This window comes from the organism of the source record quoted next, unplaced genomic scaffold (genome assembly GCF_019419815.1).
Source record: "Pyrus x bretschneideri cultivar Hongxiangsu unplaced genomic scaffold, Pyrus_bretschneideri_v1 Contig8, whole genome shotgun sequence".
In the NCBI taxonomy this organism is placed as follows: Eukaryota; Viridiplantae; Streptophyta; class Magnoliopsida; order Rosales; family Rosaceae; genus Pyrus; species Pyrus x bretschneideri.
In genome coordinates, this window is record NW_025999820.1 from 6558591 (window position 1) to 6583393 (window position 24803).

The window sequence follows — 24803 nt, forward strand, 5'->3', positions numbered from 1 at the left end:
AGGGGGTGATACAACACACACCTTAGAATTACATATGTCTTTTCTCTCTCTGTTGCTGCCAGCCCCTCTCCTTCAACAATATAATTTTTTTCCGATACATCGGCATTCTTTTTAAGGAGATATTCTAATGTAATATGTAGGATTTGGATTCACAACAAATCAATTATAACTAGGTATTGCAGTGAAAAAAATAATATTAAACGTCATTAATCATGTGAGTTGAATATAAGACCTAATGTAGACATGCAACATGAAATATAGTGATAGCAATGGTTGGGTACTATCGGATAAGCTTGGCTCTGAAGTCTAGAGCCGCCTCACTTTCAATTGGAACCAAATGGGAGGACCAAACGTCACCCTTTTGACTCTTTGTCAGCCAAAAAAAAGATATAATGGGGTTTTTGACATTTAGTGGAGTGTGGTGGAGAATTGATAAAAGACCCACTAAGGAGTAGAAAAACTGCAAGAAAAGCACAAACCTTTAGAAATTTGGACTCTCAAGATTTTAATACTCGTATCATTTCTTCTTTAAAATTTGGTTTATTCCTTGCAGGGCTCCCATTATTTTTCCCTTATTATGGCCTCTTCCTTGATACTATTGAAAGGGAGTTTTAACAAAAAAAAAAACTGCGATATTGTTTATTTTAACGAAAAATCACATTTTTAAACTAAAAAATCAATCATGATACTGTTCACTTTACCCTTTATTTTGTCCTTCTCGTTAAAACTCAAAGTTTTCAAGCCATTTTCATTAGTTTTCCTTTGAATTAAACGGTTTATCTAAAGAAAATTCTGGTCATGTTGCTTGTTGGGACGTTTTTAGGGATTATTTTGGTCAATTTTTTGGTGGTTTCTGTCAGGGTATTGACCATCACAATCTAATTATTATTGGTGTTGAATTCTCTTATCCAAAGGAGCCGACGTTGTTTTTGGTTGAAAAGTGACTCTTCTAGTGCTGTTTCCGTAAATATTCGAATGATATTGATCTTCCTTGGCTTTTTAGCACTTGTTTGGCCTGCATTTACAAGATGACTTTGTGCTTCTCTCACATCTTTTGAGAGGGAAATGTTGGTGCGGATACCTTTGCTAACATAGGTTTGTCTTCTCTTATTTTGGTTTGGCATGATTTTCCTCCATCGATGGTTCATGTTGCTTCCGCTTTAGAAATTAATGCGCATTCCGGAATGATGTATTATTTTTTCTTTATGGGTTTTGGTTTTGTCCTCCGCTTGTTTATTTTTTATTGCTCTTTTTTATTTAATAAAACTATGTAAATAGGGGAAATAGGGTCGTTCTATCAAAGAATTAGCCATTTCTAATCGCTTTGAATAGAAATGAAGTAGTCTACTTTGTAGTTGATTACTAAATTTCGGGGTTTTGGTTCTTTCTAACCATGTTATGGTGGTTTAGAGAATAAGGCAACTATGATAGACTAATGATCAAACCCTAATCTTTTAGTATCCTTAAATAAATAAGGTGAAAAAAAAAAAAAAAAAAAGAAGCTTGTCTTTTGTTTGGTGGGGTTTGAAAAAAGGCAGATTATAATACCTTGATGATGATCGGAGCTCTCCCAACTATTTGCAATTTTATATTATTAATTTATACCCTTTTGGAATTTTGCGCAGGATTCAAGCAGTATCCTTTATCTTTACTAAAATGGTTGTGACTTTGTTCAAAGAAAGGCTGGGGGATTTGCAGGGGTGAAAAGCTGTGGGTGGTAGGGTGGGGAATTGGGAACTTTCATCTTATCTGGGATTCATCAGATTCGACTATTTTTGCAGAATCTTAATCTGTGTCAGGTAGTTTTACAGGGACTTCTGCTTTGTTACTTTTTCTTCATTGAATTTGAATGCTCCACCTGCTTTAATTTGGTTTCTTTATTTTGATGTGGGTGGGTGGATGGAATGTGTTCTCTTATAAATATGTGGTTTGATGATATTGGATTATGGATTGCTGCATGCTATTGGAATTTTGGGAAAGGACGCCTTCTTGGGTACTTTCAGTCTGGGGTGGATTGAGCTTATTGCTATTAATTCTTGATTCTTTATAGGTTAAATTCTTTCAATTGGATTGAGGTTATTGGAACAGGGTGTGAATTTCACAGAGCAAAATTCCGTTCGTAGTCATTTCAGTATTATATGAATCTGTTGAATGGTTATCTGGTTGCTCCTCTATGCTGTAATGAACTTGTTGAGTTTGTATAATAGTTAGCTAGAGACTCTCTCTCTCTCTCTCTCTCTCTCTCATTTTTTTTCCAGTTTTTGCGCTTTCTCTTAGTTATGATTTCGTTGCTTATCTGCTCTTGGTTCATATGCATGTTCTGTGAACTGTTGCCCCTCTAAATCTGGAAATTGTTCCCAGGTTGAGACTTATTGATTGTATGGTGGTCGTAGATATTCTTGGATCTCACTTTTGCAGTTTCTTGCTTTGCGAATGCTATCGTGTTATCTTTGTTAGAGACGACCATTTTTAGTCCTATTTCTTCGCTTTAATAGAACAGTAATGTTATATTTGATTTCTCAGTGTGTATCGTACTAGTCCTTATGACATCCATTAATGTTTTCGTTTGATGTACGTTCAAACTGTGGAGTGATTATATGATAATACTATATATAGTAATAGCTAGCACAATTTAACATGTGTGCCACTGAATATCTTCTATTTTTGCATTTTGGTTTTTACTTTGCTGTTTATTTAATGCTGTGCTTTCTCTGTGCCTAAATGAAATACTATTGGTGCAGGAACAGTTTGCCAGACCAGGGGCGGGTAAGATTTCTTGTTATGGGTTGGCTGACTAAGATTCTTAAAGGTTCTAGCTATAAAGGGCATTCTCATAGGAAATTTAGAGAGGATAGAACATGGGACGAGCCTCGTAATTCAGTGGTAATTACTCTTTTGACTAATATAAACAGAATTTGTCATTGTTCCTGCACATTTAATGTTGCAGTGGACTAGTTTTATGCTCATAGTAGGTAATCGATATCTACCCATCACAAAGATAATTTACAGAAATTACCATGATAATCCAAATTCTGAAGGTTCGTCATACTGATGCTAACTTTATTGTACGATGTTTAGTTTATGTCATACGATGCTAACTTTATGTTGTTGGGAACTTGGAATGCAGGAAGAAGACATAGATGTTGCTATTGCAATGTCCCTTTCAGAACTAGATCAAAAAGGGAAAAGTGTAATCGGTAAGTTTCACCAACATGCAAAAACTAATTGATAACTTCATATGCTGCATAAGTACGAGAGTTTCCTCAGTGGATACAATAGACTAACTGAATAACTTGGAATTCCCCCACTTTTTGTACAAGGATTAGTAGCTACTAGTGTTAGACATGAGCGATCGAGCAATATGCTGTAGGTGTGCAAATCTTCATGAAATCCATAATGAATTGTGACATTTTCCATCAAGCATAGAGTGTGACTTCTACATAACTCCACTAAAGGGCATACTCATAAATCTTGGTTGTTATCCTCTGTTTGATTGATAAGTTACTTATAATCCATTACCCTACTTATTTTTCAGAAGATGATTCTCAATCAGAGGATGACGAACAACCTTATAAAGTTGAATCAGACGATGATGAACGATCAGCCAAAGTTGAATCAGACGATGATGAACGATTTGCCAAAGTTGAATCAGATGATGATGCACGATTTGCCAAAGTTCAGTCGGACGATGATGAAAAACCTGCCAAATTTGACTACGAGGAAGATGAACAAAGTGCTAAACTTCAATTGGAGGAAGATGAACAACTTGCAAAGGCTATTCAAGAAAGTTTGAACATGGATTCTCCTCCTCGACGTGATAATGGCAATATATTTCAACCTCCTTCATTATTCATGCCAGCCAGGTACAGGTGCATGCGGACACTTTGCTGTCTCTTGAATCGAGTCTAGTCAATCAAGTACTGTTATATGCCAATTTCTGTTATCTATAGGTTCTTAATAACTTTGAATATGACTAGACTTTGTTTGATGGTAAACATTGAAAAATATTGTGAAACAAAACGGATGTAAAGAGAAAATTGAAGTTTGAATTGCCTATATGGGAGCTTAGACTGGCTCTGTAGCTCACGTGCTCAGTTAAATATATTAAGCCGCCTGATGAGTTTTCTACCTGTGTAGTAAGAATTGATACAAAAGGTACAAAATCAAATTATTAAACTGTAACTTGTTTGAGCATGAGATAAATAGGTTGATATAAATTTATCCTTTGGTATACACGTGTTTCTTCCGTAACCAGAGAGGAGCGTAATAATTTTTCTGGAGTTGTTTTACTGTAACATTACGAATCAGAGATCCAAGATATCAATATGATCTTTATGTATGAATGCACATAGGGTAGTTACATAAAATGAAGCCACTTGAGAATTGACTCTTTCATTTCATGTAATTTTATAGCTTTATTCCGAAGGTTGTTAAAATTGTTGTTTGTAGGATATGTGCTGGCTGCAAATTGGGAATCGGCCATGGACGATATTTGAGTTGCATGGGTGCTGTTTGGCATCCAGAATGTTTCCGTTGCCGTGCTTGCAATCTTCCAATTACTGATTATGAGGTCAGAATCTGGTTCTTGACATCTTGTTCAGTAAGAATTTTATTTGGAATTGACTGACAAGATACTTGAATTCCCAGCTGAATTATTTAAATTGGAAATATGAATTGTATATAGCAATATATATAATTTAATTTTTTGGATCTCCTATCCATGACAGTATTCGATGTCTGGGAATCACCCTTACCATAAATCCTGCTATAAGGAGAAGCATCACCCAAAATGCGATGTTTGCAAGAGTTTCGTAAGTTTCTCTTCTATTTAGTTCTTTAATGATATTGAATTTCCATGCCCCTTTAAAATGATTTCTCTTTATAACTTTTCTGTTTTTTCTTTGTTGGTTCTTTCATACAGATCCCAACAAATTCAGCTGGGCTTATTGAGTATAGAGCACATCCTTTCTGGCTACAAAAGTACTGTCCTGCTCATGAGCGCGATGGGACTCCTCGGTGTTGTAGCTGTGAAAGAATGGAGGTAAGTTCATGAAAACACAACTCGTCCTCTTTGCAACCAAACAATAAATCCTGAAGGAATTGAAAAGGATAGAAGACATTATTATTGGTAATGATATGCCTTCTAACCTTGCAGGCACGGGACACAAGATATTTGTTACTTGACGATGGTCGGAAGCTATGTCTGGAGTGTCTAGACTCGGCAATTATGGATACTCACGAATGCCAACCCCTTTACCTTGAGATACAAGACTTTTACGAAGGTTTAAACATGAAACTGAAGCAGCAAGTTCCAATGCTCTTGGTCGAGAGGCAAGCTCTAAATGAGGCTATGGAGGGAGAAAAGAATGTAATCCTGATGCACTAGAGCTTCATGCTTTGGAAAAAAAAAAAGTGCCTTTCCATTTCTTCAATCTAAAAGTTTAGTTGAAATTTTACTTTACGTTGGCAGGGTCATCATCACATGCCGGAGACTAGAGGACTCTGCTTGTCAGAAGAACAGACTGTCACTACCGTAGGAATTTTTTTCCCTCAGCTTTGTCAATTACATTTCTTAAGCTAACAGTTCATTGATAGAGTTCTCTGTATATCTCTTACTATGTTGCAGATTTTACGGAGGCCAAGGATTGGAGCTGGCTACCGGCTGATAGACATGGTTACTGAGCCTCATAGGCTGATTCGTCGCTGTGAAGTAACAGCAATTCTTGTACTGTATGGCCTTCCTAGGTAATATTTCTCTTGATTCCTCTTTATCCATGGTCATTAATCATGCTGCTAATTGATATATACGACCTAAAACTTCTGTGAACGCAGGTTGTTGACAGGGTCAATTCTCACTCACGAGATGATGCATGCATGGCTGAGGCTTAACGGTGCGTGCCTGTCCTGCACTCCATATTCTGTTTTTGACATTTACAACATTTCCTTTTGGTCGGTTGGATTTACTGATAGGTTGTTGCGCAGGCTATCCGAACCTGAGCCCAGAGGTAGAAGAAGGTATCTGCCAAGTGTTGGCACATATGTGGCTGGATGCTGAGACATATTCTACTCCGGGTAGTGATATTGCCTCGTCATCATCCTCTTCTTCCTCTTCCTCGTCATCCTCTTCTAGTTCGGCATCATCTAAGAAGGGTAAACGGTCTGACTTTGAGAAGAAACTCGGTGAATTTTTCAAACACCAAATTGAATCGGATTCATCAACAGCTTACGGAGAAGGATTCAGGATAGGTAACCAAGCAGTGCTCAAGTATGGTCTGAGGAGGACCCTCGACCATATTAGATTGGTCGGAAACTTTCCCGAGTGACTTTTAGAGTTGATACAAAAGAGTTCTTACCACATAAATCCATACCTCGGCCTTGCCAATGACTATATAGGATGTAGATCATGAGAGATACGCAAAGAAAATGCTCATTTCTGTGTGGATTGTTGTCATCTCAAAACAGTTTGTGGAACATATTTAGAAATTATACTACCACATTTTACCCTTCAAATCTGTTTAGAAGAAATTGTATCTAAAAGACAGATGACAATTACGACGGGATTGCTCTTAGAGGCATTTTATCCATGGATATCAAGCTTGACCATCCTTCTGGTTTTCCATGTACTTGTTTTGTAAAAACTCGGGGAGTTTCCCTCTAGGTGTAGTGTGTCCACTACTGTATTTGAGGTGAGGTTTCGAGTTTGAATTTCTCACCGCCAATATCTATTGACGAAAAAAAAAAGGTTAAAATAGAGCTCTATACGGTGTCGGCTAGACTAATTTTCAAAAAAAAAATTGTTGGCTTGAATATGATATGAATGGTTGAAAGAACTTTGTTTGGCATCTTACATGCGCATTACCTTCATTACCTTTAATCACAGTCTGATACGTACACAAAAGTATCTCATTATCAAACTGTGATTTATGCACAGATAACGACTTCTTACATGCAGTTAGGTATTTTTCATTTCATAACATTCTAAATTAAGGAAAATGATCACATACCATTTTTATTCTATCACACACTCAACTTGAATCATATTAGTTGTTCCATTTGATTTATGCAATCCAAAATTATAGAGGGGTGTGTGAGAAACTAAAGATACATGTGCTCGGAGAAACGTGGGATGAGTATAGAGTTAGCTCGGAGAAACGTGTGTGCGCCGAGTCTTATAACATTGTGATGCGTATTTTTGCCCAAATGAGGAAAGATTCGGAGGCGGGGAGGGACTTTAGTATGATGATTGAAGAAGGGGGCAGTCCCGAATAGTTGGACTTAAGACAGTGATGATTGAGCACCTTCTGAGTTCTGGCGTATATACCTTTATTTATACCTTATTTATCTTCCCTAAGTGGATTACCTTGAGTCGCAGATACATTGCGTCAAGCTAAGATTATGTAACTAGTCAATGATGATCTTTCATGGATTCGCCTATATAAGCCGCAACTAAGGTTGCAAAAATAAGAGCTTGAATACCGAGTCAAACTCAATAGAGATCAATTATTTTTTCTGTCATTAAGGTGGAGAATTGAACAAAGAATTCTCTTATGAACCAAGAATTCTCTTTCTTTATTATCCATCGAATCATTGTTTGAGATCTAGAATTCTATTTTATCATTAATCCAATCACCGCGCGATTGGTGTCTAAGATCGCTTCCGGCTCTAGGCTTTTTACTAGATAGTCCTGGTAAAGCCCCCAGACGACGAATTTTTTTGAAACGAGGCCATATGTAACGTAACATAAAGACTCGTTATTTTTTATGAAATTTCATAAAACAAAACTAAAATATGATAAATTAATCAAAATTTACTAAAGTATTGTATTACAAAGAATAATTAGAGGAATCGTATCAATATCCGGACCTTATTGTATATAAATAATTGTATTATATAAATAAAAAAGAATTTTAAATTTTTTTGGGAAGTCTGCAATGGAGGTGTTTAATGTGCTTCCTTTGATGAGGGTGAATCGAACTTTAAACCAGTTTTCAGTTTTGGTAGAGGCATGTGTTGATGTCGAACAGTTTGACGAGGTTAAGAATTTACTTAATGAAATTCGGGTTGATGGGATATTGCCGGGTCACGCTATGCGTTTGTCTTTGGAACGGATTCAAAAAGCAGGGTTTGTACATGAGACTTAATGAATTTCTATGAGAAATGTTGCCCAATGACTCAGTGAGGGGACCAAGAGCATATCAATAATCAGCGGTGATGATGATGAGGATGTTGGTGATGATGTTAGCTTCGAATGTGCTTGAAGAGATGATTATGTCTAGAATTGTTCCCGATATCCAGACATTTTCAGGGTTGATGCATCATTTTGCACTAAACGCGGACATCAAAACTGTGCAGAAACTCTTCGCAATGGTTAGGCAGAGTGGAGTCCAGCCAGATGTTTATATGTTTAAAGTCCTGATCCAAGCATATTGCAAATGTGGGAGAGCTGCTCTTGCATTGCGGAAGAGAGTTGTGAGGAAGTAAGCAACACCCTTCCTCTCACGTTGCCAGGGTCGCATATGGACGCTGAGCTCTGCAGATCTTACCAAAGCTTTTTCTATTTACTCCAGTAGTTTCTCATCTGCTGGCGAATAGAGTTTTTTAAGATGAATTATGTAAAACCGACGATTTACTTTGTAGCCGAAGACTTGAAATCGTATAATCTTGAAGTTAAGGGCAGTCCTATAACTGCAGATACCGGATGTTTTTGCTTGTATTGTTATGTGCCGGTAGTTTTCCCCTTTACAATGTATTGTTATCTTTTACTTCGCTTGATGTCACTATCGAACAAACGTTGTTATTTTAAATTGTCTGATTATTTTCTTCTATTGAAAACGTTGATACAGCTATTTTCATTCAACTACCGCGGGCGGCCGCCCCTTGAGTTTGTTAGTGTATCTCTCTAGCAGCAGCCGTTCAGCATCAAATCTGTGGTTATTAACTTATGGTTGTGTTGGGAATCACTTGACATCGAAACCCTTTTGATTGAAAATAATCATCTGTCTCTAGTGATTGCCTCAACACAACAGCATGATTGCCATCGCGTTGGTTTTTTCCAACAGGCCAACAAATAATAAGCAATCATCTATCACGTCGCATTCGATACCATGATCTCATCCATGGTTCCTGTGGCTGACTTTATATACAGAAATGGTCAGATTAAGAGACAACTTGCCGTCCAGAGTTTGTTGCTTGTTTTAAACTAATCTGCTTTATTTGAATACTTCATTGCAGAAAGGTATTTTGAAGTATTTAAATCTATTTTCTGTCCGAATGCACAATAATTGTATGATTATATTTTAGTTTATATAAAATCAAACGATTAAGACTCCTTCAATTTGAAGCTAGAGAGATGGTCACCTGAAATGAATTATATGTTTTTAATTTGGATTGAAAGCTCTCTCTGCAAGCCTTCCAGCTTTTTTTTCGACTTTTAGCACCATCACGTAAGCAAATGTTGCATTAACTAGTTGAGAAGCCTGCAGAATTTTAGCAGGTCATAACAATGGCGATCTCCTTCCTCTTCTCCAAACCCCTCTGTATTCTTCTGCTACTCCTCTTCTTCACTGCCCGAATTTTAGCTCAATCAACGCCATCCAACTCGAGCACTAGTTTCTCGTGCTCTGTAGATGCACCTCCTTCGTGTGACACGTACGTGTCCTACTTCCCCCAGCCTCAGTTTATGAGCCTGGAAAATATATCTCATCTATTCGGGGTCAGTCCCTTATCGATTGCCAAGGCGAGTAATCTAGTTTCTGAGCACATCAGATTGATTGCAGGCCAACTCTTACTAGTTCCAATCAGCTGCGGTTGCTCTGGAAACAGTTACTTTTCTAACATCACATATGAGATCAAGAGCGGAGATAACTTCTACTTAGTTTCAGTCAATTCATTTCAGAATCTCACCGATTGGCATGAAGTGCTAAATATGAACCCAACTCTGAATCCGACCCTCTTGCAGATTGGCCAGAAAGTCATCTTTCCTCTGTTCTGCAAGTGCCCCTCGAAGATGTATACGAAAAATGGAATCAAGTATCACATCACATACATATGGCAACCCAATGATGACATCAGGCGTGTGAGTTCCAGGTTCAGTGTGTCAACACTTGACATCTCATCTGCAAATAACCTCCACAACGACAGCGCTGCAGTGGGACTTCCGGTGGTGATCCCCGTGTCAAGTTTGCCTGCTCTAGTTCAACCAAAACCCCCCAAAGGAAGAAACATATTCAAGCAGCGGTGGTGGCTCATTCTCATCATAATCTTGGGAGGTGTTCTAATAGTTTCTTCACTTTTCGCGATGTTTGCCGTGTATACTTGTCGCCAACATAAGGTGAAGAAGGATTTGGACGGTCCTGGTTCATCTCTGGAAAGCGCTGAATGGTTCAAAATGAAAGAAGGGAAAATTGATGAGAATTTTGGCCTGAAGTTTATACAAGATAAGCTTCTTCCGGGAGTTTCAAGCTATCTTGGAAAGCCAATCATGTACGAGGTCAAAACGATTATGGAAGCAACGATGAATCTTAACGAGCACTGCAGAATTGGAGGGTCGGTATACAGAGCCATAGTTGACGGACAAGTCTTGGCTGTAAAGAACACTAAAGAAGATGTCACGGAGGAGCTAAATATTCTGCAGAAGGTAAATCATGCAAATTTGGTGAAGCTTATCGGAGTCTCATCTGAAACAGACGGGAGTCGCTTCTTGGTCTACGAATACGCTGAAAATGGATCACTTGATAAGTGGTTGTACTCCAAATCTTCGGCTACTTCAAGATCTGCGGAGCTGCTCACGTGGAATCGGAGACTAAGTATAGCTCTAGATGTCGCCAATGGCCTGCAATACATGCACGAACACACGCAGCGAAGCATTGTTCACATGGATATCAGGACAAGTAACATACTTCTCGACTCCAAATTCAAGGCCAAGATAGCAAATTTCTCCATGGCTAGAGCAGCTGCAAACGATGTCACCCCCAAAGTAGATGTTTTTGCTTTTGGGGTTGTACTTTTGGCCTTGCTTTCCGGAAAGAAAGGCATGGAAGCGAAAGAAAATGGAGAGGCTGTCATGTTGTGGAAGGATGTTAGGTGGGTTTTGGAAGCCGAATGAGGAAAAAGTGGAGCGGTTGAGAAAATGGATGGATCCGAATTTGGAGAACTTCTATCCGATTGATGGTGCTTTGAGCTTGACAGCCTTGGCAAGGGCCTGCACACAGGAGAAGCCATCAACTAGACCAAGTATGGGAGAAGTTGTGTTCAACCTCTCTGTGCTTACTCATTCATCTTCTCATTCATCTTCTCAGTCGACATTGGAAAGGTCTTGGACTTTGGCGTTAGAAGCAGAAGTTCTTGAAACTATCAGTCCAATCGCTGCTCGTTGATTCAGGGAGGAAGCCGGAAGCTTTAGCCCAATTAGATCTGTATTTACATGTTCATAATTATGTACTGAGAAAATGATGTACAATTCCTTTAAGTTCTGAATTTTCAGCTAATTTAGAGTTTGCTTGATGATGGAATTGAGTGTAAAGTTTTCGACTAATTTAAGGTTTGCCTGATCATGAAGGAATCTGAATCTGTAATTTTCTTGCTATATGCAAATATCATATTGTAGAAACCATTTCCCTTCCGTTGGGGATCCTTCAAAAAAAATTTATTTGAGGGACACCTTGTAATGTTTATTCCGTAACTTTTTTCAACGATTCAAACCGTCTTTATTTCATTACATCATCCATATCATGCAACTGTTACAATTGTTTATTATGAATGGCAATAAAGTTGACAACAAAACAATTATTCATCATGCAATTGTTACACTTACATGTTGCAGAAAAACAGTGCTTTATGAGATGCGTACAGTTTCAACTAGATCAGTATTTTACAAAAATGAATCTACTTTTGTTGCATCGAATTGAATTTTTTGCAGGAACGAGAGTACTTGATGGATTCTTGGTCTGTTTTCTGGCTCTTGAGCCAAGCATTCAAGACTTAGCTTTATCATTCGTACTGCAAACTCTGCGCAGTGCTCTACATTGAAATTCGGATCTATTAGCCCATCAGGCTGAGCTTCTGCATTTTCTCCTCCCATTGTTGTAGAGATTGTGTCTGAAAGAAGTACTTCCACTCCATCCTGCAAGAATACAGCTTCTTTTCCTGTTACCAACTCCAGCATAACAACCCCAAAGGCATAGATATCGATTGCAGGGTGTCACCAATCCATATTCTATATATTCTGGTGCCATGTAACCATTCGGTACCCTGGCATACCTTATAGATGAATTCCCATTCGATTGATTCTCTGCTGACCGTGCAAGGCTGAAATTTGCAATCTTAGCCCTTAAATTTTTGTTGAGTAGAACATTGGTACTGCAAAGATCCTTGTGCACGTAAGCAGGACTGGTGAAGTTGTGCAGATAGTGAAGCCCATTGGCAATGTCCAAAGCGATCTGAACCCTACGATCCCAACTCTGAACTTCTGGACAATTGTTTTTCTTGATCCAATCTCGTAACGAACCATTTTCCATGAACTCATACATGAGGTACAAATCCCCGCCGTGTTCACATGCACCCAAAAGGCTGATCAGATTGAAATGGTTAACCTTTTTCAGTAAGTTCACCTCCTTAGTCACATCTTTGCTCATTTTCTTGATGGCTAGCGCTTTTCCGTTGAGAAAACCCTTATGTACAGAGCCCCCCAACCAGCTCTTTTCGCTGAAATCCTCCGTAGCATGTTTCAATTCTCCGTATTCGAAGACTTTCAACCCTACATCAACTTGAGAAATGGTAACAAATAAATCTTCCTCCAGTGCCCTTTTCTTCTTTCCTTCTGTATTCTTTTGAGAACCCTTTTTCTGGCAACGAAAGAAGTCCACAGAGATAACCAAGCAGAGAACTAGCAGAAGAATTCCAATTCCAATTCCAATTCCAACCCAATAAGTATATCCTTAGATCTTCTATTTCCATGAATAGAAGTAACCGGAGGAGAAAGGAATGGCGGTGGCCCAGGCAGGTGGTGAATTACGGTTTGAGAGCTCGAAGGCTCCACCGACAGTGGAATTAGAATGGGTGTAAATGCTAGCAAAGGAGGATCATCTTCTGTAAACCTATTTGCATGAGCTACACTCTTTATACTTACATTAAATCTCTTACTCACGTCAGGGACAGAATCATCCAAGCTGACCAAGTAAGTCATTAGAAATTTAGTACCATCGGCAGTTTGGTTGCTTGTGGGACAAGCACATCTCAGCGGCACCTTTAATTTCATGCCAGGCTGCAAGTGGAATGCACTATAATTGTTCTGTTGCATGAGAGCATTACAAGTAGACAAACTCTGATATGTCTGAGTTGCTATTATATAGTATGTGTGGTCTATAGAGGGAATGACAAAAGAGGCTTTGGCCTCATAGGACTGATCTGAACAAGAACAGACCACCGGAAAAATCACCTCTTTGTTTGGAGGCAGCAAGAGAGTATGATCCGAGACATTGTTGATCCGCGCAAGCTCAGACGGGTCTGAAGCTGTGAGGTTCGATATGGCAGAGACGGAATCATAAGGGGGTTGAGAGAGGAAAATCAAGAAAGCCTTGCATGACTGCTTTTTTCTATTGCAGCTGTACAGAAAAGCCGGAGATGTACCAACATTTTCGCCACAATCAGAAGCGAGTACTTCTAAATAACTTTGTTGGGCTTTGGTTTTCGGAGTGAAGAGCAACAAAACTAAGAACATGAACATAGAGCAATCCATGATCAAGTTTCTACTTTCTGTGAAGACTTCTGGCAGAGGAAAAGCTTGAAGTCTTGAAGTTTTGTAGTACATGGCAATGACAATGTCTGCAGCATCAGCATTACCGCGTTCTAACTATTTTGAATAATTGACTTTTTGTACTTATGTTCACTAATTAGGTTTAATCACATGGAATTTTCCCAGAAAATCATCCGTGGTTGGGACCCAAATATAACTTGTATTGAACTTTAATCTTTTTTAAAGGAGCAGTAGTTCCTTAATTAAGGGAGTTTAGGGTAGGGATGTGGGGGAGAATCATATGACTAGTAGCACTCTTGACTAGACCAAGTCTCCTTATATGCCAATAAAAATACCTTGTAGTCCATATTAATAATTTGGCTACTGCTACGTACGTTTTGTTCGATACAACGACATTGCAACATTGTCTATGGTGTATTCACAGTCGGTTCTTTTGTAATGAATGGACGTTTTGCACAAAGCATTTCCGATCCATATTATGAAATCCTGTTATTGGATTTCACAATTCAGTTTGTTGTACTTCGAATTTTCTGGAAATTATTATTATTTATGTTGTCATGCCCCAAAAAGGGGCACATAACAATGTCACACTCTATTAGTAACACAATATTATAGTGTTAAATTCCAACACTATAGCACTACATTCCCAATAGAATGTAAGGCTATTTGAGGGGAAGTAAAATAATTTATTTTTAAGTAGTACGGAAGTGGAAATCATTTTGGTAAAACGAAGAATAAAAGGGCAACGGAATTTGGATAAATTTTTTACATCAAAGATGAAGTTTACAACTTACAACAAAACCAAAGTGCTTAAAGTAATTATCATACTAAACCAACTCTTTAGTACGATTTGAAAATGCAAAACGTTGAATTTGGCTATAAAAATCCTTCAAGACGATGAGGCAATGAACGACCAAGAAGTTTACAAGTAACAAACAACACTAGTCCCGACTTAACGTCTATTTGTAGGTGCATCAGGTCATGTAATAAAGTAGGGGGTGAGCATCACAAATGTTCATCATCGCTCCCCCTCAGAGAATCCACCCTAGCTAGGTTTGAAAATAGTATATGACACTATATATATTATAGGAAAATGATGCACAACAAAAGCTTTGTTTAGTTTTGAAAATAGATTGTATGCTCACACAATTTCCTTTTAAAAAAAAATAGGGATCCCAATAAATCGTTACATGCCTAATGACCGGTCCAATGACCAACTACCCCATGTAGGCATGTAGCGAAAGTGTCCTTTAATGCTCTACCCGTAGATATCTTAGTACCTCTCCTAGAAGGGTAGCAGTAATAATCCCTTCGTAGTAGCCCCTTCGGAGGTTTAGGGGATCAAAACCCAAGGCGGATCGCTATGCCCCTTCACTCTCAAGTCATCACTTTAATTTGTAGCATAAAACAACATGCATATCATGATATAAAACAAAACCATGTTTCCTCATGGTTCTATCACAATAAAATTCATGCAGCTTTCACAGGCATTCGTATATTTACATATACATACATTCATAAAATTCCATAACTAGGGTAAGTGAGGATCTCCCTACCTGGTCTCCAAGCCAAGCAAGCAATATTCATCACCAAAACCTAAATTCCAAAGCTAAAACGAAAATTGACATCATTACTGCAATAGCTAAACTCCACGTACTTGAGCAAGCTCATTGATCACTCCTAATGCCATTTATATCTTTCTTTTACTCTCTTTTCTTTCCTAAATCTCTCTCTCTCTCTAACATATATATAAATATATAAACGCACAACATATATATATATATATACAAGTATGTATATATATACACTAATCTCTACGTACTGCATGCTATCTCCATCTCTGTCCTACGAGAACTCACATGCTGCATGCTGCCTCATTTCCAAAAACAATGGAGAGGCATATTGGTGAATTACTTACATCGAAAGTTGTTTGTTTATATTTTCCTGCTAGGAATGTCGTGAGAAATGTCGGAGCTTAACAAAGGGTGAACTACAAATAACTTGATCCGTCTTAAGTATGTAAGCAGTCTAACATAAAGGTTAGATGCAATCATGAAATAAAAGAAAAAGTTACTGCACTTTGAACCGTGATTGTTTTTGGTCATATCTTGGAAATGAGACATGATAGTTAAATAGGTACACTCTGACGTTACATGTCAATCCTAAACGTATCTCGGAGCATGACACATATAATTAATTCTACATGAAACAGATCATTTTTCTTGGTCAAAACATTTCTTCCAGTCATTGGCTTATTTTTACTAGAAATTTGCCCGAGGCTTTTTACTGCTGCATATCCGAAGAATTTTCCATAATTTATACACAATAGCAGCAGATGAATCTTAAATGGAAAAAGAGAAAGAGAAGCAGTATATTACAATAAAATCCAAAGCCTAAACTGAACGTATCTCGGGATCGGGCCAAGACACATAATTCTGCAAGAAACAGATCACTTTTCTATGTCAAAACATTTCTTCCAGTCATTGGCTTATTTTTATGGAAATTTGCCTGAGGCTTTTTACTGCTGCATATCCGAAGAATTTTCCATAACTTATACACAATAGCAGCAGATGAATCTTAATTGGAAAAAGAGAAAGAGAAGCAGGTAAATTACAATAAAATCCAAATTTAAACTAAGTAGTTGAATGCGATCCTGTTCTAGTTTCGGTACTACCAAGAACTCCCACTAAAGTTTGGTAGCCTGAGATGTTGCTTGACAATTCCCAACTCAGTGAATTGCTCATGGTTCTTGACAGAAACTGTACAATCTCCTCCATGCCGGGCGAGCAGTGGGGTTTTTGTTCAAGCAGTTATCAATCAGTTTGATCACGAACACAGCAAGTTCTGAAGGATAACTCTCTTGCATAGAAGGATCCATGAACTCCCTCAAACTCTGACCTCCGTCTTTGTTGTTAAGTACAGAGTTTACAACATCAGACAAGAGAATATTCTTTTCGTAAAACATAGCAACCTCTTTTCCAGTGAGTATTTCCAGCATGAGAACGCCAAATGCGTAGACATCAAGCTTTGGGGATATCAGGCCATTTTCCAAGTACTCAGGAGCCATGAAACCTATTGTTCCGACAATGTGATTTGTCAAAGAAAACTCACCTTCCGGCGCTTCTGTTGACCTTGCTAGACCGAAGTTTGCAATCTTTGCCCTGAAATCACTGTCAAGAAGAATGTTACTGCTCATTACATCCTTGTGGACATGGGGAGGAGTGGTGAAGCTGTGGAGATAGTGAAGCCCTGAGGCCACATCCAGCATAATCTGTATTCTCTGTGTCCAATTCAGGAACTTCCCGTCATTGCTACTGTTGTAAATCCAATCACTCAAGGGTCCATTGACAGCATACTCGTAGATAAGATACGAATGTCCGTCATTAAAGCAAACTCCAGAGAGGCGAATGATATTGGAATGGCTGATTTTTTTTAGTAAATTAATCTCTTTGGACACATCTCCATTCATCTCCTTAATGGCTGCCAAATCCTCATTAATTTTGGCGCGATAAATAGACCCTTTAATCAAATAAGCAGTGCTAAAACCATCTGTTGCGCGTTGCAGTTCCTCAAATTTGTAAACTTTGAGGGATTGAGCTATGCCAGATAAGGACTCTAAGAAGTCCCGAGATCCTTCTTCCTCCACCTTCTTCTCTTGTGATTTCTCAAGTGCCTCAAAGCTCTCTGAGGCGATAACCGGATCGAAGCCCTTCTTAGTACTTCTGCGGAAAAATGTGCAGAAGATAATAACGCCTATGACCAATACAAGCCCACCTCCTCCAAGAGCCCCAACAAGGGCGTAAACCCATGGTTTGTTTGAGTTATTGGAGGCAGGTGGAGGTGTTGCCGGAGGTGATGGTGATGACGAGGGAGGCTCTACAATTTGAGAACCTATTTGGAGGGTTTTTCAAAGGAACTAAGAGTGTGCTGAAGGAAAAAATTGTGGATTCCTGCTCCGAAAGGCCGTTAGCTTCGAGAGTTCTCCCTGTATCTGAACCAAATGGTCCAAATCTATTGCTGATCAATGAAACATAATCGCCTGGGGTGACTAAGTAAGTCAAAAGATACTTAAAACCTAGATCAGTTTGGTTCTTTGTGGGACAAGCACATCTAAGAGGAACATTGAGTCTATCACCAGTATACAAGTCTTTTGTAGTTCGATTAGCATTCTGACTCAACATAGCTTGACATGTCGAAAGGCCTTGCAATGTGTTATTCGCAATGATAAAAATGGTATCGCCATGGACAACAACATGAGATGTGTTTAGCTGATAGTACTCACCTGAGCAGGAGCAATTAATCGGAACAATCACCAACTTATTGGTTTCGAACGTTGCAGTCTCAGAAACCGAATTGATCTCCGCCAGCTGAGACGGGTCGGAAGCCAGCATACTGGAGATGGAAGAGACCGTGTTGTAAGGCGCCCGGGATCTGAAGGTGAGGAATGATTGGCAACTCTTGCTTGCTCCATTGCAGGTGTAGCCAAGAACAGATTTTGAGTAAGTTTCTGGGTTGCGACAATCTGAGAAGGCCTGCCCCTCGTAAGGCTGCTGAGCAAAAATCAAACAAGAGCAACAAAAAATGGTGAGAATTATAGCAGATACGAGAGGGAGGATATTCATTTTTCTTGAATCGAAAGGTGTGGAGTTTTTCTGCAAGGAAAAGTTAGGAACTTCGGACTTGGAATATATTCCAAAATTTGTGGGCCTCTTGAGATACTAATATCGAATTTCTATGGTGAAGTATTAGCATAATTTATGCAAAAAGCAGCGTGGATTGAAGGACTGTCTAGTTGACTTCTTCTTAGTTGCCTTGTTTGACTTCAACTTTTATCAGAACATGAACTGTAAGTGGAGTTAATCTTCAATTAGTACTAAAAAAATAGTTTATTCTGTTCTTATTAAAAAAAGTAGGTTTGTATTGTGGCACTAATCTTTGACACGTGTCAACATTGGTTGGGAAGGCACTAAAGAGCAATTAAATACTTCTATATTCTGGTTTACACATTATCTTATGTTATTAGTATTTTTCTCATGAAAATTTTTATATTATACCCAATAATTCCTTTTGTAATATGACGCTTATTATATAGGTCAGAAGGGCAATTATAACCCTTACTCAACATAAGGTTCAAGTCTCCAAATTCGCATTTCATTATTAAGGAGACGATATATAGTAACGAAAGATGAGGCTAATAAAGCTACACAAAGGCTAAGAAGAACCTAAAATTAGACAATTAGTATTTTCTATGCCAGAAACTATGATACAATTCACAAAGTGTGTCACATCTTATACAGTAAGAGGAATATAAATTAGGGTTTAATTCGTATGAGCATAAAGTGTTGGGCAGTGAAATTGCAGGGCCGAGGAAAACAATTCGATTACACAGACTTCTTAGGTGGAGAGTACTGAGGTCATCTCCAACCGAAGGGTCCAGATGGTCAAAAATAGCCTGAAAACCATCTCCAACCAAATGTCAGGTCAAAGGGCTTGTGGGCCTCACTGGGCAAAAAAGGGCCAACCGAACGTCCCAAAGCAGCCAGCCGCCCGGCCCCGAGCCAAGCTAGAATTCAAATTGCAACGGTCAGCTAGCCATTATTTTTTTTTTTCCTATAACTTCCTAAGCCATTAAACAACATTAAATTAAACTAAGTAACATGAAAACATTAAACAATATGAAACAACATTAAATAACATTAAACAACATTAAAATTATACAACATAAATTTAAGTTGTTGTAGTTTTTAAATTTAATTTGTAGTTTTAAAATTTAAGTTGTAGTTTTTAAATATAAGTTTTAGTTTTTAAATTTAAGTTGTTGTAGTTTTTAAATTTAAATAATAAATTATGTTTGACCCTATGTGTGACATCCCACATCGCCCAGGGGAGTGATCCTTAAATGTATATTTCAATCCCTACCTAGCACGAGGTCTTTTGGGAGCTCACTGGCTTCGGGTTCCGTAGGAACTCCGAAGTTAAGCGAGAAAGGGGCTAGAGCAATCCCATGATGGGTGACCCACTGGGAAGTTGCTCGTGAGTTCCCAAAAACAAAACCGTGAGGGAATGGTAAGCCCAAAACGGACAATATCGTACTACGGTGGTGGAGCGGGCCCGGGAAGTGATCCGTCCCGGGCCGGGATGTGACAAATTGGTATCAGAGCCAATCCCTGGCCGGAAATGTGCCGACAAGGACGTCAGGCCCCTAAGGGGGTGGATTGTGACATCCCACATCACCCAGGGGAGTGATCCTTAAATGTATATTCCAATCCCTACCTAGCACGAGGCCTTTTGGGAGCTCACTGGCTTCGGGTTCCGTAGGAACTCCGAAGTTAAGCGAGAAAGGGGCTAGAGCAATCCCATGATGGGTGACCCACTGGGAAGTTGCTCGTGAGTTCCCAAAAACAAAACCGTGAGGGCTTGGTAAGCCCAAAGCGAACAATATCGTGCTACGGTGGTGAAGCGGGCCCGGGAAGTGATCCGCCCCGGGCCAGGATGTGACACTATGGCCTTTGGCTCTCGGTTGGAGACGGTTTTTTGTAACATGGCTAAAACGAGCCCTATAGCCCTTTGGCCCGCAGTTGGAGATGGTAAGAAATATGGCCCTGCATTGTTCATTACAATATTAATTTCTTGAAGGGCCAAAGGGCTAAAACGAGCCATCTGGCCCTCCTTCAGTTCGAGATGGTCTAAGAGGAAGGGCATGGCAACTTCCTAATGGGTCCCATGACGGTCACTTACATTTGGATGATTCCAATACACTTTATCCAACAGAATCCTCTCCTAATCCTCTTTACGAGGATTTGCAGATTTATCGTATATCGTGCGGTTAGTTTTCGTCAAGTATTGTTTGTGTTTAATTTTAAATTAAAAATTTTAAGATAATTTCTAACTGCACAATATACGATGAATAAACATGATTTACGGTTTTCAAGATTCTCGTAAAGAGTGTCCGGATTCCTCTTTAATGATTCAAGTTATACCAAAAACCCAACAAAAATGCTTTATGTTGGTATTTGGTCACATTAACTTTGGAATTTACTAGTGTTCTTTAATGTCCAAACGTCTGCAGCAGGAAGGTTGATGTGGCTTTCATTTGAACTTTTAACCTTCTTTCCCTACAGTTGATGTGGATCCCTTCTTGTTATTGTGTTCCACAATATCCTTTTCCTAGGATTCTAGGGATCCCGTAATCGTAACTGTTCATTGTACATCATACGGTCAATTTTCGTTAGATATTATTTATATTTAATTTTAAAATTTAAATTTTGAAATAATTTATGGCCCAAAGTAGCCAGCCCCGGGCCGGGCTAGAAGTCAAATTGCAACGGCTAGCTAGCTGACGTCAGCTAACTGTTTTTTTTTTTTTTTTTTTTTTTTTTTACTTTTTCAAATTGTTTTTAAAATTCTATTTTTTTCCTATAACTTCCTAAGTTATTAAACAATGTTAAATTAATTTAAGTAACATGAAACAACATTAAATTAATTTAAGTAACATGAAACAACATTAAACAATATGAAACAACATTAAATAACATTAAACAACATAAAATTATACAACATAAATTTAAGTTGTTGTAGTTTTTAAATTTAATTTGTAGTTTTTAAATATAAGTTGTAGTTTTTAAATTTAAATAATAAATTATGTTTGGCCCTTTGGCTCTCGGTTGAATACGGTTTTTTATGACAGGGTTAAAACAAACCTTATGGCCCTTTGGACCTCAGTTTGAGATGGTAAGAAATATGGCCCTACACTATTCATTAAAATATTAATTTCTTGGAAAACCAGAGGGCTAAAACGAGCCTTCTAGCCCTCATTTGGCTGGAGATGGTCTGAGAGGAAGGGCATGGCAACTTCCAAAGGGGTCCTGACAGTCACTGACATTTGGATGATTCTCATACGCTTTATCCAACAGAATCCTCTCCTGATCCTCTTTATGAGAATTCGGGGATTCATCGTACATCGTGCGGTCAGTTTTCGTCAAGTACTGTTTGTGTTTAATTTTAAATTAAAAATTTTAAATAATTTCTAACCACACGATATACAATGAATGGACATGATTTATAATTTTTCAAGATCCTCGTAAAGAGTATCCGGATTCCGCTTTGATGATTCAAGTTATACCAAAAACCCAACAAAAATGCTTTATGTTGGTATTTGGTCACATAAACTTCAGAATTTACTAGTGTTCTTTAATGTCTAAAGCAGGAAGGTTAATGGAGCTTTCATTTGAACTTTTAACCTTCTTTCCCTACAGTTGATGTGGAAACCTTCTTGTTATTGTGTTCCAGAATATCCTTTTCCTAAAGATCTTAGGGATCTCGTGATTGTAACTGTTCATCGTATCGTGCGGTCAATTTTCGTTAAGTACTATTTATATTTAATTTTAAAATTTAAAATTTAAAATGATTTCTGACCGCACGATACACGATGAACGATCATGATCACAATATCCCTAGGATCCCTAGATAAAGGATCTGGCCCACAACAGAAGCACGAAGTTGTAAACTTTGTTTTATTTGCATTATTAATACATTTCTTATAAAAAATAAAGATAATTCAAATTAGTACGTGTACATCACCTAGGTCATTGGTTTGATCAAATGCTTAACATTCAAAAGGAAATGATTTCCACACAAATTTTTTTTACCCATGCACAAATTTGTTTTTACGGTCTTTGAATTCAATAAAGTAAGAGAATAAAAGATATCTTGTAGGGTTTAATTTTCACTGTATTTCAATGATTTAATCGTATATATCTTTAAGGTCGTTCCTAAAAAAATCGTATCTATCAAACTCCTATCTGAAAAATACAACCCCCTTCTGTCAAAATACATTGCAAAATGATCCTACAAAAAATCTTATTAGACGGATCCGTCAACTGAAAATTACTGTATATATTAGTTAAACCACTATAATATACATAATTTTAATATAGGCTACTCTAAAATTCCGCAACGCACAATTTTCTCATTAACTTTTTCTTGTCAATCTCTTTTTCACCCACTTTCCGTATTATTTGTCTTCAAATTTCTCTCAGTTAGTCCTCTATTCTTCTGCCTGCAGGTAAACTTTTTTTAGTCAATACAAAAGTACATATTTATTAAAGTAAGTTCTCAAAAGAAACTACTGCGGAGTTACCTTATGGGTTTTCTGTTTTCGGTTCCCAGACTAAAACTACATGTTTCAAATTATTGGCGTAACCAGGTTGGAGACGAAGTCGAGGTCAAGGAAGAAATTGATCAAATATTGTGGGCGAGTGAATGCGTCAGTTTTGATTAATTATGCTGCAGGTCAATGTGAGGAAATTGTAGGGAAACTACGGTGATGAAATGGTGTTTGAAGCTACTCGAATATTTTAGGCCAAAAAATATATATTACGTGAAGAATTGTCAAGCTTATGACATCAGATGTGCTTTTGCAACATTTTTTTTATATAAAAAACTTGGGCATACCAGAAAATTTTATTAATATTAAACAAGGAAAATTAATAAAAAGATTTAAAAACTTTGAGTTTTAGAGACAAAGACAAAATAAAGGATAAAGTGAATAGTACTAGAATTGATTTTTTAATATAAAAATATAATTTTTCATTAAAGTAAACAGTAACAAGAGTTATTCGTTAAAGTTCTCTATTAAAAAAGAATAAGTTTATACCTAGTTAAGAGGACAGAATTTGTATCCCTCCTAAAGCAAGAAAACCAAACACTAAATAAAGAGAGACAACCCTTTTCAGCACACTTACCTAATAAGAAATGTATTTCTGAACCCCTCTAAAATAAAAGCTTTAAAGGTAAAAACCTGCAATAAAATGCGTTTTGCAGATGGTGCAACAGCTTTTTTTAATGACTCGATCAGAACTTCTGTGTTTGAGAGTTGCAAGTTACAACGTACGTTAATTGTAAAAACAAGATAACTTTCGGTGCCTTTCATTTGTTATAACGATAACACTTGAGTACTCATTAGGTAGCATTTACTTTTTAATTTTATCTAATAATATATTAACGCATGTTTTATTATTTTAAAAAATAATGAATATGTTATTAAACTTAGGTGTATAGGGTACATGTTTTATTATCCAAGGATGATACCTAAGTACATATAATATAGAGTAGTCACTAGTGAGTACCAAGTATATATTATCTTTACTATAATATGTTCGTTAGTTGTTATTAAAAAAAATGATAGCTATGTATCATTTGTATGGATTCTCTTTATTGTTCGGCTCTTTTCTACGTTCATTTATAGTTTTGATACGTGCAAAGATAATTTATGAAAAAACAAAAAAACAAAATTATATTCACGTGTCAAACTGTGACTACACAGTAATGATTGCTACCTTCAAATAAGGATGCCAAAAATTTAATATCTAATTAAACAACTGTACGTGATTCAAAATAGAAGAAATTCTATTATATATAAGAACTTTTGATTTGCACATTATCTTTTCTCGGTTGAATTACTTCTCCATAGCTCAGTAGCATGTTGTTGATCCTAAAAATTACAAAGTCTACGTGGAGCGCATGCCGAGTAACTAATGAACTAACTACATCCTTCGGTTGATGCGGGGCATGCCAACTCGTCGGCCGAGCCTGGCCGAGGAGTACAATTTGTTGATGTTGCGTTGACTTGATCTTGCAATTGCAGCCGAGGAAGGAACAAGTCTCGGCCTTTGGATTCTTGAGCCTGAAGACAAGGCTGCTAGTTCTGCGAAGTTCACGAATCGTCGGCGCCAGATTCGGTCACAGTGATTATATTCGTGAGAGTATAAGCACGTCGAATCGACACCAAACTATATGGACACAAGTACTCAAAGGAGATGTATGTCTTGATGGTAAATGTGGTTCGACCGTCAAAATGCCGAACTCTGAAACTTACTTGTGAGTATCCAATCATAAAATCACTCGGCAATCAATGTGTTGAATGTCATAACTCGTAACACCTTATTTCGCTGAGAAGGCTAATAAGATGATCTCTGCCAATAAAGATTTAGAAACCCTTCTCGTTCGAGACTTGGATAGGTAACCAGTCGGCCTCGACACAGTGCTGTTT

The 24803-nt window shown here is 37.8% G+C and overlaps 3 protein-coding genes and 1 pseudogene across 6 annotated transcripts; 2 read left to right on the plus strand and 2 right to left on the minus strand.

Moving 5' to 3' along the window:
* Positions 1-1471: 1471 nt before the first annotated feature.
* LOC103967619 (protein DA1-related 1) lies at positions 1472-6753 on the plus strand. 4 transcript variants are annotated; one of them, XM_009380894.3, is made up of 12 exons: positions 1472-1799; positions 2748-2883; positions 3128-3197; positions 3536-3869; positions 4450-4570; positions 4728-4811; positions 4922-5041; positions 5156-5368; positions 5471-5533; positions 5627-5745; positions 5833-5891; positions 5983-6753. In XM_009380894.3, exons 2-12 carry the CDS (start codon positions 2782-2784, stop codon positions 6321-6323), a joined length of 1626 nt encoding a protein of 541 aa, XP_009379169.2. In that variant the 5' UTR covers positions 1472-1799; positions 2748-2781; the 3' UTR covers positions 6324-6753. The 4 variants fall into 4 exon arrangements, with proteins under 4 accessions (XP_009379169.2, XP_009379168.2, XP_009379170.2 ...); XM_009380893.3 differs by having other exon boundaries at positions 1474-1799; positions 2742-2883; XM_009380895.3 differs by having other exon boundaries at positions 1479-1799; positions 2742-2883; positions 3536-3863.
* Positions 6754-9038: 2285 nt separating this feature from the next.
* On the plus strand, positions 9039-11505 carry LOC103967620 (serine/threonine receptor-like kinase NFP). The gene is given in 2 exon segments (XM_009380896.3): positions 9039-11101; positions 11103-11505. Coding segments are annotated over 2 exon segments (1872 nt in total). The 5' UTR covers positions 9039-9502; the 3' UTR covers positions 11376-11505.
* A 219-nt stretch (positions 11506-11724) lies between these two features.
* LOC125473106 lies at positions 11725-13818 on the minus strand (annotated as a pseudogene).
* A 2284-nt stretch (positions 13819-16102) lies between these two features.
* Positions 16103-18523, minus strand: LOC103967622 (lysM domain receptor-like kinase 4). The gene is given in 3 exon segments (XM_009380897.3): positions 16103-16538; positions 16541-17645; positions 17647-18523. Coding segments are annotated over 3 exon segments (1986 nt in total). The 5' UTR covers positions 18376-18523; the 3' UTR covers positions 16103-16386.
* Positions 18524-24803: the final 6280 nt, after the last annotated feature.

Excerpts from the sequence above, each read along its gene's own strand:
- LOC103967619 (XM_009380894.3), top strand. The coding sequence starts at position 2,782 with ATGGGTTGGCTGACTAAGATTCTTAAAGGTTCTAGCTATAAAGGGCAT. Across the intron at positions 5,042-5,155 it reads GTAGCTGTGAAAGAATGGAG|GCACGGGACACAAGATATTT; the intron begins GTAAGTTCATGA and ends CTAACCTTGCAG. Across the intron at positions 5,369-5,470 it reads CTATGGAGGGAGAAAAGAAT|GGTCATCATCACATGCCGGA; the intron begins GTAATCCTGATG and ends TTACGTTGGCAG.